Consider the following 16,226-nt stretch of genomic DNA (forward strand, 5'->3'; position numbering starts at 1 on the left):
GCACAATATATAACCGTGTTATCATAGAGATAACGCAAACTAAGTCTATAAAGATTGTAACCATAACACATTTGAGGATTATCAAACAAAACGACAAGCAAAAACAAGGAAAAAAACATATACTCACATAACATATAGAAGTTGGAATTTGGTGCGCCAAAGCCTTTAAGGACAAGAAGCTAAAACCAACATGAAATTTGGAGTCTGCAAATAACATGAAAACCATCCTATGTCGTCTTCACCAGTGGCATAGAATAGAACACGATTACATAAGAGAATTGATTTTCTTCTATGATGCAGGAATTATTCTCAAGTTTGCAAACGACCCATAATGACCTAGGGAATTAGACATTAAGTTATTACAGCTTGAAAATAGTATCACAAAATATAATTGAATAGTTCCTAAATTGAAACTATTTATTTGTGTTGATCTCTGCGGGAGTTTTTGTTGTCATTTGGTCAACAGCATGCACAGTGCTCTGAAGCTCCTCCCATATAGCTTTGTATACCATTCTCTGCCTGTTCACGGATGATTGTCCTTCAAATGCTTTGGAGACTACATCGATGCTTACATGTCGGCCATCTCCATATGCATCTTTAACGATGACAGCATCCGCGTTAAGTTGCTCCTTAATCTTCTTCTCCATGGCTTGTATCATAGGGGAGTCGATTGAGCCGGAATCAGACACCTCTGTGGCCCTTACACTGCAGAAACCCCTCTTGCGGAGACTGCCATATGGTAAGTAATCACTGGATGGGGGCACAAAAGAGATCCTTCTACAAAGCTCAACTGAGGGGTTAGTCAGAAGGGATGACCTGTGCGTTGTTCCATGATAGGTGGGAATAGTTGCTGAGGGCAGTAGTGGTGTTTTTAGTGCTGAAACAGGAGGGACATGATTGAGAGTGGCAGCAGAAATGCGTCGGAGGAAGATTGAGGCAAGCGAGAATGAGGATGAGGACATTGCGACCACCATGGTTTGACCAGCTCTCTTATTTCCAATACCTCTTACCCAACCCTGCATACAACACGAGTTAAACACAACCAAGAATGGTCCAATAATAGTATAAGAATCATCAAAAAGATTAAAACAAAATTTTTTTTGACAATTTCTGACATCATTTGATACAAAACGTAATGATAACAAGGACAACTAAGGTTTGTTATCAGTTCATACTAAATAATTTCAAAATGGATCTTGATTCCCAATTGTAACCGAACAAAATAAATTTAAGGGATTATCTGGATAGCATTGAGTTTAGGATAAAATCAAGTTACAGTTTGTACTAAGACTTGAACTAAAATTATGCCTAGGTTTCATTTGGTTTTAATAATTTATTTCATGCAGAAGAACTTTTTTCTTGGAAAAAAGGATGGATAATTCAAGTAGCATACACTTCATAATACACAAGAATTTCCTTTTGCATAGCCCTAAACCATAAAAGATGTGACAACTGAAATATGTCCATATTCATTTGGCTCATAATCAACATATAGACCGTGACAATGTGCATTTGTTAATCTTCAACAATTATGTGGTGTTTTAAGATTGTCACATGCTTGAAAAATACATACTGCCACTCCAAAAGATTGGAAGACTTGCAGTCTTGCCGTTCAAAATATTGGAAGAAGCAAATCTACCATTTTGTCTTAGGACTTACCGAAGGAAGTGCCTCAGTGAAGCAAAAGAGATTAAAACATTAAAAAACTAAGTCCAGCTTGCTTGACTGGTAGCTAAACATACATAAATGATGACTAATTATACAACTCAATTACTTAAGAGTTGATAAATTGAGAGAGATCACTTACATTATCAACCAGTCTACTATTAAATTTTTATAGCTCTCAAGAGACAGATCCATTGAGATAAAAAAGGCCCTTTTATCTAAAAGCATCCAAACAAGATCCCTATGTATAACCCCACCCAATCCATTCAAAATGGCAAACTTTAAATAAGGATATATTGAAATCATGCTAATGGTTTCATCAAAATTAATATTAGAGGTTGATATCTTTAACCCAGGTCATTTCTACCCAATCCATATCAAGATAAAGTATAAAAGTTTAATATGTTAAACTTTAAACCAAGTGGACCGCCACAAAGTGAATATATTAGTGGCTAATGATGTTAATTAAGAACCATCAATACATTTCTGCTGCAAGAGAAACTACTGAGCCACCCAAAAGAGTCCTTCAATTTGAGCACATCCAAACGGTTCTATCTCACCTTATGGAAGGGATCAGCTCCCTTATAAAAGAGAGTTTTATCATCACAATGTTATCCTCATGAAAGGTTACCCAATAATAATAATAACTAAGTTTTATCCTACTAGGTGGGGTCAACTATATAAATCTTTCTATATCATTGGTTCTATCCCCTATTTATATAATCATGTGTATTTAAATAAATTTTATTTTATTTTATCGCTGTTAATCAAGTCTTTTTTGGTCTTCCGCTTTCTTGTTTAATGTGCATATTTGTCATAGTTTCACATTACCTAACTGAAATATTTATTAGTCTTCTAAGTCCATCTCTGTACCATCTTAACGTGTCTTTTGGATGTTTCTCTCAATAGATGCAACTCTGACTTTCCTTTTAATGTTCTCATTTCTTATTTGTCCATCCTCGTATGCCCGTGCATTCGCCTTAACATTCTCATCTACGCAATTCTCATCTTCTACTATGCTCGAGTCATAACCCAATATTCAACTTCATATAGCACAGCAAGTCTAATTGTTTTTTTATAGAACTTCCTTTAAGTTTTAAAGGTATTTTACGATCATAAAGAATACTCTCTTCTATTTCAACCATTTTGCTTGTATTTTATGTAAGAAAGATTACCCATCTCTCTCATGAAAGGTTACTCATCTTTAGAAAAAAAAACACTATATAAATATTAAGTAAACAACCTTGCCTCAGAATATAAGTTAATTAACTGCAGAACAATATAAGAAAACAGAGAAACACTTCTCATAATCTGTGTAGACCAAGATGCTTGAAGTTTACCAGCTATTAATTTCTGCAGTGCTCTGAGTTTATCCAACTAATTTTTGAGAGTTAGCTACTAGTTCGCTTACATACCATCTGTTGTCTTCAAAATCAAATTTTAAAAAATTTCTGTTTTCAGTTTGCAAGTTTGTAATTTTCAGAAAACAAAATCAATTTTAAGTATTTATATATTTTTTTTAACAACCCAAAATGGTTTTAAAAAAAAAAACTAAAACAAACAAGCCTCAACGCAATCGTTCCAAAACATTTCTGCAGTTGCGCAACCTAGCTTATTCCATCAAAATTACGTATATAGAGACGCCCCCATAATCACCTTTTTCTTTTCAAAAATAGGAAGAATCCTAACAACAATCCCAACTCCCAAGTTCTGCCTCCACAAGCAGTCTTTTTATGTGAGCCACAGGAAAAAAAGGCGAAAGGGAGACTCCATTTACAACAAATCAGTATCGACAATTTAACCCGAGAAAGTCTAGGTCTCGATAAAATATTTAGCAACAAATTCGCGATCGACTTACCTTTAATCCGAGGCCAAAGAGAAGATCTAGGATGCCTCAGAGTTCACAGGAAGGAACCGTTTTGAGAATCTGGAAACCCTAGATTCTCAACGGGATCGAACGGATGGAGAAGACGAATCGGAAGCACCTTGCCTTCGGCGTTCGCGTACGACGGTGTTGATTCTGTCGTCGGAAGCGGAAGGGCACAGCAAGTCATGCGGCTCATCCTATCGAAAACAAATTGACCTATATAACCTTCGCCTTTTATAAATTTACTAAACTACCACTCGTGGAGTAAAAAAAACAAAAAAAATGTTTTGTCTTCCGCTTGAACGCCTGGATTATTAAAAAACAAAAAAAATGAAAAAGGTGGATTTTGTCTTCGAATTAATCTCTGAATTATTAAAAAAAAAATTGGATTTTTTTGGCTATTGCCTAAAATCACTTCTAAATCTTATTATTTTCTTAAAGAGATGTAGATTTTTAAAATAATTTATAAAAATTATACTTTTGATATTTTATTAAATTTTAATTAGAATTTTATGGAATTATGTTTTTTAAGAATTATATAATCTTTTGACTAAAAATTATATAATTTCTAGCAATATAATTATTGTTTATTTGTTTAATTTTTTATGGAGATAATTTTATCATTATTATCATTTGTCCAATTGCCAATCAAACATTTACCCACAGACTTACCTCTCCAAGTTAAAGATGGACCCACTGGATATGATACAGCATTCGGGTAGGTAAGCGAACGAGTAATATGTGGGATCCCCAATCTCGACGATAGTTATCACGACTCGATCTCCTTTTTTTCCCCTCTTCCTCCTTCCCGATCTCGATCGCTCCTTCGATCTTCTCGTGAGGGTTTCTGTCGGACCGTAGCGGACATGGCGAGGATGATCACGCTGAGGAGCTCGGACGGCGAGGTGTTCGAGGTGGAGGAGGCGGTGGCGATGGAGTCGCAGACCATCAAGCATATGATCGAGGACGACTGCGCCGACAACGGCATCCCCCTCCCCAACGTCTCCTGCAGGATCCTCGCCAAGGTAGTTGAGTACTGCAAGAAGCACGTCGACGCCGCCGCTTCCAAGTCGTCATCCGAGGACGCCGCCGGATCTGGGATCTCCGATGAGGACCTCAAGTCCTGGGATGCCGAATTCGTCAAAGTCGACCAGGCCACCCTATTCGATCTGATATTGGTGGGATCTCTCGGCTTCTTTCATGATTCTTCGTAGAGTGAATATGTCTGACAATTCTTACGTCAAAGTTCAATTAGATAGTGACTAGGACCATAGGTCTTATTCCCAACAAATTGATCAAAATTGGTCAAGTTTGTGTTCTATATGTCTTGGGAATTCGTAAAACTCAAGGATTCCAGAATATGATGCCGAGTATGTCCATACTCTCGGTTCGAAGTATATGCAATGGAATTCCAAGTCTAATTTTCCCACTTGAATCCCAACATAGAATTCTTAGGAATTTTTTCAATATGGGGATTGATTTGCTCAGTTTAGATAAGTGAAGCATATCAATCAATGTGTCCTTCCTTTTCATTTGGTACATCTTTCTCTCAAAATTTCAGCTCATTACTAAAGGTATTTTCACAGTGTGTCGATCTCCTATGCAATCAGATGGGATATATGTCAATATTGGCTTTTGCTGATACTCAATTGGTTCCTGGTTGTCAACCTTTGCCTATCAACAATCACCCCTCATTATTAGTTTACCTAATTACTCCCGGTTCCACTGCGACCCTTCTAATCCAGATGTCTTTGCCTCAAAAGTTCAGTTGGCTGCTGAATGTATTATCATAGCATATGCATTATCATTTTCCATCTAACCATGTATTTTCTGAGACCATTTTATGCAGATGTCAGATCTGTTACAGTGGTACCAGTGATCAATGAATTTGGTGCTGTTATAAATAAAATTATTATTGTATTACCATGATTGCTTATCTAGCATCATTTGCTTCAGGTTTAAAATATTCATGTTAGTTCATTCTTTCCTACTCAGATGTTCTGTTCTTTGTTTTATCGCCATGAATATGTTAATTGGTAGACAAATATGGGCTAGTGAAGTGCAGATAAGTAAGAAGATATTATTCAGAGAATTGTGACAATTTGTTTCTCATCTTTTCCTTTCGGTCTTATATTATCTTGCTTCAACTGGCCATGCATGTCCATTGGACTATCATAACATATACATAGAAACATGACGACTTAGATTCAGATGGGACCACCATGACACTTGGGAAATGTAACCCAAGTTACTGACAGACATCTTGATCACTTGGTTATGTTGCATCTGGGTCCAACGTTGGTACTACATTGACAAATTGTGAATCTCTTTACTTAATCGATCTGCCTTATTATAAAATTTCTTTATTTTTTTATCATGTCCATTTCAAATGTTTATCATTGTATCGGAGCTATACCTCGAACTAAAATTAAAGTGTTCAAGTATGTCACCATTACGTTAGAAAATGCTTGATGTTGATTTCAGCTGTGTTTATAAAATTATTGAACAGCTAAATAAGTGCCCAGAAAGGAACTGCTTATTCTCAACGCCTAATTTACTGGACCTTTTTTAATCCCTTTCAGTTTTCAGGTTAATTGCTCTTTAAATTTGTTCTTCGTCTTGAAACTTTTATTCCATTGTTTCATCTTTGTAATTTGATGCCATTTGTACTAATAAAGCTAATAGTAGATAGCTATTGCAACCTTACTTTTACAATGTTAACAATTTGCTCTCATGAATTCAGGCAGCAAACTATCTGAACATCAAAGGGCTGCTGGATCTGACATGCCAAACCGTGGCTGACATGATCAAGGGGAAGACACCTGAAGAGATCCGCAAGACCTTCAACATCAAGAACGATTTCACGCCCGAGGAAGAGGAGGAGGTGCGGCGGGAGAACCAGTGGGCATTCGAATGAATTTTGAGAAGGTCGGTCCCGTTCGAAGCGTTTAGTTTCTGCCGTTTATCTAAGTTGGTATTTTATGAGTGTTCAATCATATTGGGGGGAGTTATCTGCTACTATCAATGTTTCTTCTGTTAACCGTGGATAATTTATAGCTTTATATTTCGTATGTCGTTTAACGATTGCACCATCTGACTTGTGAAAAAAGATGTAATTTGGTGGCATCAGTATGTGTTCGATCTTATTTCCTTTCCATAGATTCTCCTGAAATGTTTTTGCTTTCCTTTTTCAAGGCGATGCAAATTCCTGGCAAAATTAAGTCTAATAAAATTTTAAAAAGGGAAAAAAAATTATTTGATTTTAGTTTGTTTTAATAAAAATAAAATAAAGTTTAGTATTTATATATATATATATATATACACACTCAAAGTGCCCAGATTTCTATTCCAATATATATATTCGAATCGAACGTATAAATATTTTGTTTTCTCCACGTTGATACTAATTTTTTTATAAAAATAATATTCACAAACATAATTCTAATTTTCATGATTAAAAATTTAAATATTTTGTTTTCTCCACGTTAATACTGATTTTTTTATAAAAATAATATTCACAAACATAATCTCTAATTTAAAACGAGCAAAAATTTTGGGTCTGTCAGACAATCACAAAAAAAAAGTTTAGTATTTATATATATACACACTTTGTATTCCTATATATATATTCGAATCGAACGTATAAATATTTTATTTTCTCCACGTTGATACTAATTTTTTTATAAAAATAATATTCACAAACATAATTCTAATTTTCATGATTAAAAATTTAAATATTTTGTTTTCTCCACGTTGATACTGATTTTTTTATAAAAATAATATTCACAAACATAATCTCTAATTTAAAACGAGCAAAAATTTTGGGTCTGTCAGACAATCACAAAAAAAAAGTTTAGTATTTATATATATACACACTTTGTATTCCTATATATATATTCGAATCGAACGTATAAATATTTTATTTTCTCCACGTTGATACTAATTTTTTTATAAAAATAATATTCACAAACATAATTCTAATTTTCATGATTAAAAATTTAAATATTTTGTTTTCTCCACGTTGATACTGATTTTTTTTATAAAAATAATATTCACAAACATAATCTCTAATTTAAAACGAGCAAAAATTTTGGGTCTGTCAGACAATCTCAAGACCACCCCACCAGATCCAGATCTGGTGAGAACAATCCTCCACAGCAACCGGTTACATGGAAACCTTAGCTGTTCAAGTAAGGTCGTGCCTAGTGCAGCAAGTTAGCGATTAATATGGCCTCAAAAACTAATGTAAATAAGCGATGTGGGACTAAAGTTCCCTAGCAACTCCATGCATCATTCATCGTCCAATTAAAATTTGGAGTACTTTATGTTGCCCAAGAGATACTGGCAATTAATAAATAATGAGAAATTTACAGTTAGTTCAAACATTTACAAAATATCATTCTCTATTTACTATTCGAGTATTTAAACAATAAAATAAAAAACACTAAAAGGCATCTGATTAATAAACTCATGAAAGGTATTTTAAAATTTCCTGTGCTGATTTAATTCATCTGAAAACTCACAAAATATTTCATATCAGTGTTCAATAAATCAAATCCATGCTACATCTATAAAGCAACAATAGACAATTAATTACACATCTTCTTCCATCAGTGCACAGCTTCTTTATTCTTCCTGTCAGCCACCACCATGAACATATTCTGTCAAATTAGAGAGCACTAGTTGCCACAATTGAATACACATTCCGGTTCCTTGCTGCTCGCCATTCAGTGCAGGTTTCCATCAGCAGTGTTGTGCTTTGGAATTTTGATCTCCAGGAGGGTGTCATCAACAATGTGCGCCTCTGTCTTCTTCCAGTTTGCGGTGGTCGGTGGCTCGAGTCGCCGGACGAATCCATGCTCCCACCAGCAGCCTAACTTCCAGTCCCTTGCCTCGGATTCCTTGCCCCTCCATAGCCCACTGATCTCGATCACCTTCGTGCTTTGCCCACACACTTCTGCATCACATTTCCTCACGCCAACTGTAGAATGAAACTCAGTCATTGTTTGCAAGCATTGTCTATGTATAGATAAGTTGGAGTATTGATTTCGTATGACCAAAACCGTTCTAGCACGTACGCAACAGCGATACAAATCCAAAACTGAGACAATACAATTTAGTCGCACTGAGTGATACTAATTGGAATTCATATCATGGTGCATGTCTCATGTCTTAATCTTGGCTCCTTTAAATACAAATTAAATAAAACAAAACTTGAGCCGACCTTTATTCTCAAATGCTTGACCTATTCTTGGTCCTATACAATCAAATCTTTAGTATGATACCAGCACAAAGTGTATCAAGAAGACCAAGAACAAGGCCTAAGAGTTTTGCTTTCTGTAATTAAACAGAAACTCATAAGATATGCTATGTATTGATCCAAGACTTCGAATAGATTAAAGCTAATCAGCTGCTGAAAATAGATGCAAGTTTTCAACTTGTACGGACATTATTGAATGGATCAGCATCAACTGATGAAACCAAGCAGCACATGGATCAGAAAGAAACAAAGCAAGATTTCTATTTTTATATGGATAGAATCACAAGTGAGATTTGATTAAGAATCGTCTTTGCTAAACTGAACATGCTACTTCCATCCTTAATATCATTCGTAATGTGAACGAGGTATTTACTTCCATACCTATTTCATATTTGGTGGCAACTCTTTCGTTCATGATGAAACCTGATGAGATAGCAATTCTGGAGTTTGATTGCAACTTGGAAACTACCTAAATTATCATTCCCACTCAAGCTTTGCTACCCATTTCTTGTATCAAACCTAGGAATTACTATTATGCTTTCAATCTGCAGCTAGCCTTTTGTTCTTCCCACTAGGAACCCTAACGAATTTCCAGTACCTGGCAGTTCCGCTTTGAGGGCGTACTCGGAGTCGGTCTCGAACCAATCGACGCCGGTCTTGGTCTCTTGGACGCGTTCCTCAACCCTGCGAGCAGCGCGTCGGCCTCGAACTCCCACAGAGGGAAGGCGTCACCGGGGTCGAAGAACTTCCCGAACAGCAGCGGACTGAAAAGGGACCCTTCGCCGAACACCCGGCGGGCGGCGGCGCCGCCGTGGGCGACGAACGAGTCGAAGGCGTCCTCCTCTAGGGAGACTCGCCACTTCTGCGAGCTCCCGTCGCCGGTGCGGACTTCGATCGCCCTCCGGCTAGGCATCTGCGATCGGAGACGGTGATCGATTTCGAGAGAGGACGGTCGCTGGGAATTCGGCCTTTTATAAAGTTTGAGGGTGGCTTTTGGAAAAAAAAAAAAAAAAAAAGGTATGGTCTTGGCGTTGTGGGAATATTTAAAGGTGTTTACTTCCGTGGATCTTTCTATCATTGGGTGTCGCTGCCTGTAATACTCCGCTATGCTGCCTGTAATAGTTATACCAAATGCAGAGATAAATGTCAGTATCAAGCACTAATCTTTGTAGGTCATTTAGCAGATTCAGGCTCCAAGTGAATCATATCATGACAGAAATCAAATTGCAGATATGATTTATAAGTCACTGCATATTCTGGTCATTTAGCATATGATTACAAATGAACCAAGAAAAAGTTCTTTTAAGAACTGTGTTTGTATTCAGAGATCAACTCAGTGCTCTTACAGAATCTCAACACAATGTTAATTCCGAAAACAAAAACACTTCTTCGTTACATCATCGCGTTATATTTATGCCTATCACAATCCAGTAAATTATGTCACTAATATATTGTTTGATAGGTAAACCAATAACTTCAAATCACGAGTTCAAATTATCTTTGAGATTAAATTTGAAATATCACTGATTTCTGTCTGCATTTAGACACAAATGGCAGCTACAAACATGAGTGTTAGCTAATCTGCATGGATTAAGGGCACTACATCCACTATTACAAGGGGAAAAAAACTCTTGCCTTCAAAATGAAAGGATTTGGAACTCTTTTTTTCAAATAAAAAAAAGTATATATGTATCTCATCCGCTGGGCCTGCTATTTGTGATGGAGAACATGGAACCACAAGCTTGTGATCAATTCTGAAGACTTCATGAAATGCCCTCAAAGAACAAGAGGAAGCACCGTTGGTACTTCTTCACCAACCACAATGATCTGCAGTGGAAAGCAGATCATCTATGAAGATTTTGAACTATGTATGCGATCGAAGAGACAGACGTTGTTGAAGCGACCAACCAACTGCGAAAATATCCAACAATACTTGTTATCAATACTCTTGCACGCAACATGAAGCGATACGTGTTTTATTGCAGAGTTGCTAAATAATTTTCTTCGGCTCAAAAAACTTAAAAGGAAAAACAGAGGATCTTGTGTGCAATTTACCTCAAGTAGGTTATGTAAACCTGAGTTTCTTTATTCCCTAACTCAGGCTGAAGAAGAGCAGCAGCAACTAAAAGCAACTGGAAGACTGTGTTCACCTGCACAATCCACTCATTAAATGATGATGTATTTCCATGTAGAAGAAGGATGCAACAGTGTCAGAAAAGAAAGCATAGCGTTCAAAGAGATGAGCATCAAGAACACAAAACTATACCTTGCTTATTAAGAGAGGCTCTACCTTGTGCCTATGCATTTCATCAAGATTTACAAACTGAGACCAACTCTTCCACTGCAAACAGAATCATAGGAGGATTCAATCAGTTCATCAGACTCGTTCAAGATTTTCAAATTGCACACAATGTACCCTTACCTCCCATCCCAAACTTGCAGCTCTTTTATAAAATGCACCACCAATAAGACCTACATCTCTTGCAACGATCAAGGCCACAAGCATAGCTGGAATTGTAACAGACAAATTCAGGTAGTTGCCATGTTTTTGTCTGAAATACAATTTTGGAAAACAACACTAGCAATCTAAAATAAAGCACGATTTATTAATTACTTAATTAGAAAAGGTAGGAAAACAGGTATGTAGCATTGACTCAGTTTAGGTGTGAGATAATCCACTTGGAAGGTAGTTGAATGACTCACGATTTAGTAGATCCTTTTTTAACATAGCCAATCCAACACAGACAATTAAAACCTGCACTGGCAAAACCGGAGTACAATATCATATTAAGAATACACACAGCACAATTGGTTATCAACCATAAGTTTCATCCAAAAAAATTAAACCTTGTCAGCTAGTGGATCAAGGTAGGAACCAAAGACTGAATGAATACCCATCTTTCTTGCAAGGAAACCATCCAACTATAACACAAAGTAAGAACAACTGAGACCAAATGAATCAGAATTGAAAACAAAATAAATATTATGTCAATAATCAACATAATGTTCAATTGCTCACCCAATCAGTTGCTCCAGAGACAACCAATGCACCGAAAGCAGGAAGATACCACTCATTTATAATCATCCTACATCAAATACTTTGATGAGATATTCAGGAAGTATTATCTTAAGCAATTATTTCAGCAATTCATGTTAATATTTAACCAATTTAATCAATATAACAAACATTCAGAGAGGTTTAAGTGAATTTATTCTATATATTAGACACATCAAGATGAACGATAAAAGGTGACACGTGTATTTTTTTTCCACAATGGGGATACACACTATTGTAATAATGACAAGTGCAGCAAGCAATGGTACCATTCAATTTTACTTATGAAACATAAGATCATTTCACAAAAGTCAAGTAAAGAAACACTTTTTTCTTCATGGAATGGAACAGATCCAATTGCACGCATATATCAGTAAGCTTTTCCATAAGACCATAACCTAGCATTCTTTTTATCACACATAATTGATTTTTCAGTTTCATGTTTCAGGAACCATGTGAAGGTTGGGTACTTAACTAAAGATTGGATAGCTAGTATTTCCAGTGAATAAAAGGGAGATTCTCCTTTTTTCAGTTTTTTGATAAATGGCTCAGTGATTAACAACACTTCAAGAACCATCCAGGGAAGTTGCTAATGAAATTAAATACTAATGTTAAATGTCACTTCTCTAACAAAACAATGAACTAAGGAAATATAAATATCCGCAGCTACTTCCACAAAATTTCTCTTGAATGACAGCATACCCTTAAGTCCAAAGACAAACAAATCCAAGCACAGAGTATGAATCGAAGTATTTTTCTTCTGTATAGTACTAACTGCGAGAGATTAACTTCCTGAAATAACCTACATACAAACCAACTTACCATCCGATTATAGGACCCGACACCATCCTGCTGATCGAGACCAAATTAGGCAAATTTAAGAGCTTCTCATCAATCCTTTCAGAGCCGACCTCCTTGGATTCCTCTCTCCATTGAATTTCATTCCTTACAATTCCCCTCTCGACCTCTCCCATCGATATCAATCTTAACTCGACCGGAAAGCTCCGAACTTGAAGCAGATCCTTCGGAAAGATCGCATCTTTACCGCGCAGATACAAAGGAGTTGCCGACTGCAAGAGCTTCCATGGGGGCGAAGAGAGGAAAAGGGGGCCGGAGAAGGGGGTCCATCGAAAGGGAGGGCACAAGATCGGAGCAGGCGAACGGTTGAGCGGGAGAACGAAGGCGAAAGGATTGGAGGCGACGGTGGAGTGAGATAGAGGGAGAGGGGAGAAGGAAACGAGGGGAGAAAGAGAAGATGGAGTGCGGCATGAAAGGTGAGATCGAGAGCCATGGTTCCGGAGAAGGGATCGAATTAGGGTTCTGAAGATTGCCATGGGAGAGCATCGAAGGAGAAGCTCGGTCGCTGAGGGTTTTGCCGTTGACTCGCTGACCCAAACGGCCAAAAGTATCGTATATTAATTTTGGTGAAAAATATTTTTCAAGTTTGGTAAGCCTAAACAATCTATCTATCATGTGTCTTAATTCATCCAATTCTCTCAATTCAACTTAACTCAATCGTCTTGCTCGACAAGTTTAACCAGCTCAAATGATCTACTCACTCATATCAGCCCCCTTGTTATTGTGCCGAATGCCGATGGTCAATGACGGCTTGGGCTAAAAAGAATTTAACGAAAAATTAAAAATTAAAAATAGAATCCAGCGGAATTTAATTTGAAATTTTAAGACCGATATAATAAATAATACATACAAAAAAATTAAAAATGATCTTCGGACAGCCCGGGCTAAAGCCTAGGTACACACTTATTTATAGTTTTGTCCATGCCGGTGACGATCAAGGGATTCTTTTCAACATCATCTATCTAAACTATCTAAACTTTCGGCTCGACTAATGCTAAAGTAGATTTATGAAAATTTTTTACTGATTATTACGATAAATCAAGAAAGTATATGTAAAGAATCATTCTAACTGCCAATATTTTTAAGTCCACTATTTATTAAAAAAAATCTTTCATACTATATCGTAATTAAACCTTGAACTCTAAAAGTTTAATTTATTATTAGAGGGTCTAACTACGACACCTGTGAATACATGGCAAATGGGAAAGGGTTCGTTAGAAGAGTCGAAGACCATTCCTTTAGTATCATAAGTGTTCTTTGGACTTTCCCAATGTTTAATCTTGGCAAAGATTTAGATATTTTATAGAGAACCAGTAATTAACAAGAACTTGTAGATTTGACACCTAATGATATTCCTCTAAATGTCGCGAAGAAATGAAAATGGTAGATAGCCAAGGGTCTTAAGTATTTGCACGAGGTAGCGATCATAGTATTCGACTTGAATATTCAATTAAATAATATATATAGAGAGAATATTAATTATAATATATTTTTATTAAATGATAATAATCGAATAAAAAGAAAATTATAAATATAAAAGATATTAACGATCATCTTGACTTGCTCTGGATCTTCCTAGAAGTATTTATATTCGGTCATCTTGACCTGTTCCGGGTCCTCGCGAGCATTCGGTCACCCTGACCTACTCCGGACCTCCCTATAAGTATCTGGTCACCTTGACCAGCTTCAAGGTTATTCCGTAAGCATCTGGTCAACCCGACCTATCTCGGGCCCACCCTTAACTTCATTCAAGGCTACCTCACATTGGGTCTGATCTGGATCATAACTCTGATACTATTTGTTGTGTCATAACGATGTTTACATATTTCCACAATGACATCATATTATCCACTTTAAGCTTAAACCCTTATGACTTTGCTCTTGGGTTATGTTCAAAAGGTCTTATACTAATAGAGATATCATACCTCCTTTTAAACCCAAGATTTTACCAGGGCCAACCCTAGATTTCAAAACGTCAGGTGTAAAAAAAAACTCTTTGTGTTTATATAAAAATAAAGTCAATACTATAAAAATAATTTTTTTAACGTAATAAGAATTTTACCATAATAAAAAAATCAAACAAACTAATTGAGTAATTTAAAATCATTTTTCAATTAATCATGTACCAAGCTAACTTAACATAGATTAAATAGAAAACTCTATCTAAATTAAAGTCTCGAAAGTCTAAGCACTTATGTTAGTGGGCATTGATGGTGATACAACAATGCAATGAGGAAGACATTGGAAAAAAAAATAGAGAGAGAAAAGATATGATCGAATACTTTTTCATGAATATTTTTCTATTTTATTATTGACATTTTTTTAAAAAAAATCTATAATAATTAATTATAAATCTTTTTAAATCAATTTTTTATTCAATAGATATTAATTTTTTTTTTTACTAATAGAAGTGATGGGTCCTGTCTCCTGTGCATCGGCCCCATCTTACCACCCTAGGGCCGGTTATGATTTTATTTAATTTTTTTAATATGAGATTTTTGATTAAATCGTAATATATATTCATCGGATATTCTATATTCAATGGATATAAAAATGAAGAATATAAAATCTGACACAAATCCGATATATTCTCATCCTTATACCACACATTAATGAGTCATCGAGATCTCAAGGCGTTGAATGCGTCTGATTTTGGTGTTACAAAAGGCCGGTCTGACAAGAAACGGGAGCAAGGACGGAGCCCGTATATGTTTACTCGGGCGGTAACTGGGGGCCCAACGGGAGGTTATTTTAATTTTAATTGTCCATAAATTTTGAACTCCCAAATTAAAAAGAAAAGGCTTTTAATCCTAGATCCATTCTGATGCCATTTTTTGCCTGTGCATATTACAATCGCCATTGGACAAGAGTCATGCCTCCGCTAGGGTGAGGTTGTGTTCTTAGAGCTCATCACCAGAAGAAAAGTCATTAATATCACCCATAATTTGTAGGATCATTATCTGGATCGATTCGGAGTTACAAGATCGGATCAGTAGGTTTCGATAGTAGAATCCTACAATTCTATTAAATTTTTTTAAAAATTTAAAATTAAATATTATTACAATTGGACGTGAATAATAATTAAAAATGACATTTATATATAAAAAAATTAATAATTTTACATATACCACAGTTGACATTCACATCACATATTATGTCAACATCACATATTATATTATTATCGGTACAAATTTAAATTAACTAATAATATAGTACAATAACATGTAATAATATTTATATTTTTATATAGGATCTGAATGCTAACGATTTTACTTTGACTTTCCTGTAAAAGATTATTTCAAGCCATCCCAGAGTAATTTGGCACTTTTGAATAGTAAGATTCTATAATCCTACAAATCAGATCATAATTTTATAAGATAATATCATGAAAAATTTTCTACTAATTATTAAGATAAATCAGAAAGTACACGACGGTCAACCTAAAAATTCGACATCTTTTAATTGCATTCCTAATTTAGATGAAATTTTTTTACAAATACGTCATATCTGAGAGTTCGAAC

General features: G+C 35.7%; 3 protein-coding genes and 1 pseudogene across 4 annotated transcripts; 1 reads left to right on the forward strand and 3 right to left on the reverse strand.

Annotated features, from left to right (window-relative positions):
- Window positions 1–211: 211 nt before the first annotated feature.
- Window positions 212–3,734, reverse strand: LOC122025135 (protein BOLA4, chloroplastic/mitochondrial-like). 2 transcript variants are annotated; one of them, XM_042583899.1, is made up of 3 exons: window positions 3,524–3,734; window positions 817–1,016; window positions 212–729 (listed from the first exon to the last, which is right to left on the reverse strand). In XM_042583899.1, the coding sequence occupies exons 2-3, from the start codon at window positions 972–974 to the stop codon at window positions 414–416; spliced, it is 474 nt and encodes a 157-aa protein (XP_042439833.1). In that variant the 5' UTR covers window positions 975–1,016; window positions 3,524–3,734; the 3' UTR covers window positions 212–413. The 2 variants fall into 2 exon arrangements, with proteins under 2 accessions (XP_042439833.1, XP_042439832.1); XM_042583898.1 differs by having other exon boundaries at window positions 212–1,016.
- Window positions 3,735–4,296: 562 nt separating this feature from the next.
- Window positions 4,297–6,687, forward strand: LOC122023724 (SKP1-like protein 1B). The gene is made up of 2 exons (XM_042582008.1): window positions 4,297–4,710; window positions 6,276–6,687. The coding sequence occupies exons 1-2, from the start codon at window positions 4,399–4,401 to the stop codon at window positions 6,447–6,449; spliced, it is 486 nt and encodes a 161-aa protein (XP_042437942.1). The 5' UTR covers window positions 4,297–4,398; the 3' UTR covers window positions 6,450–6,687.
- A 1,323-nt stretch (window positions 6,688–8,010) lies between these two features.
- LOC122024539 lies at window positions 8,011–10,020 on the reverse strand (annotated as a pseudogene).
- A 266-nt stretch (window positions 10,021–10,286) lies between these two features.
- On the reverse strand, window positions 10,287–13,266 carry LOC122024537 (CDP-diacylglycerol--glycerol-3-phosphate 3-phosphatidyltransferase 1, chloroplastic-like). Its single transcript, XM_042583191.1, has 8 exons — window positions 12,670–13,266; window positions 11,812–11,878; window positions 11,640–11,714; window positions 11,496–11,547; window positions 11,215–11,300; window positions 11,059–11,133; window positions 10,848–10,942; window positions 10,287–10,703 (listed from the first exon to the last, which is right to left on the reverse strand). The coding sequence occupies exons 1-8, from the start codon at window positions 13,179–13,181 to the stop codon at window positions 10,637–10,639; spliced, it is 1,029 nt and encodes a 342-aa protein (XP_042439125.1). The 5' UTR covers window positions 13,182–13,266; the 3' UTR covers window positions 10,287–10,636.
- Between the last annotated feature and the right edge of the window lie 2,960 nt (window positions 13,267–16,226).

The sequence above is a fragment of the Zingiber officinale genome, chromosome 9B (assembly GCF_018446385.1).
Source record: "Zingiber officinale cultivar Zhangliang chromosome 9B, Zo_v1.1, whole genome shotgun sequence".
Lineage (NCBI taxonomy): Eukaryota > Viridiplantae > Streptophyta > Magnoliopsida > Zingiberales > Zingiberaceae > Zingiber > Zingiber officinale.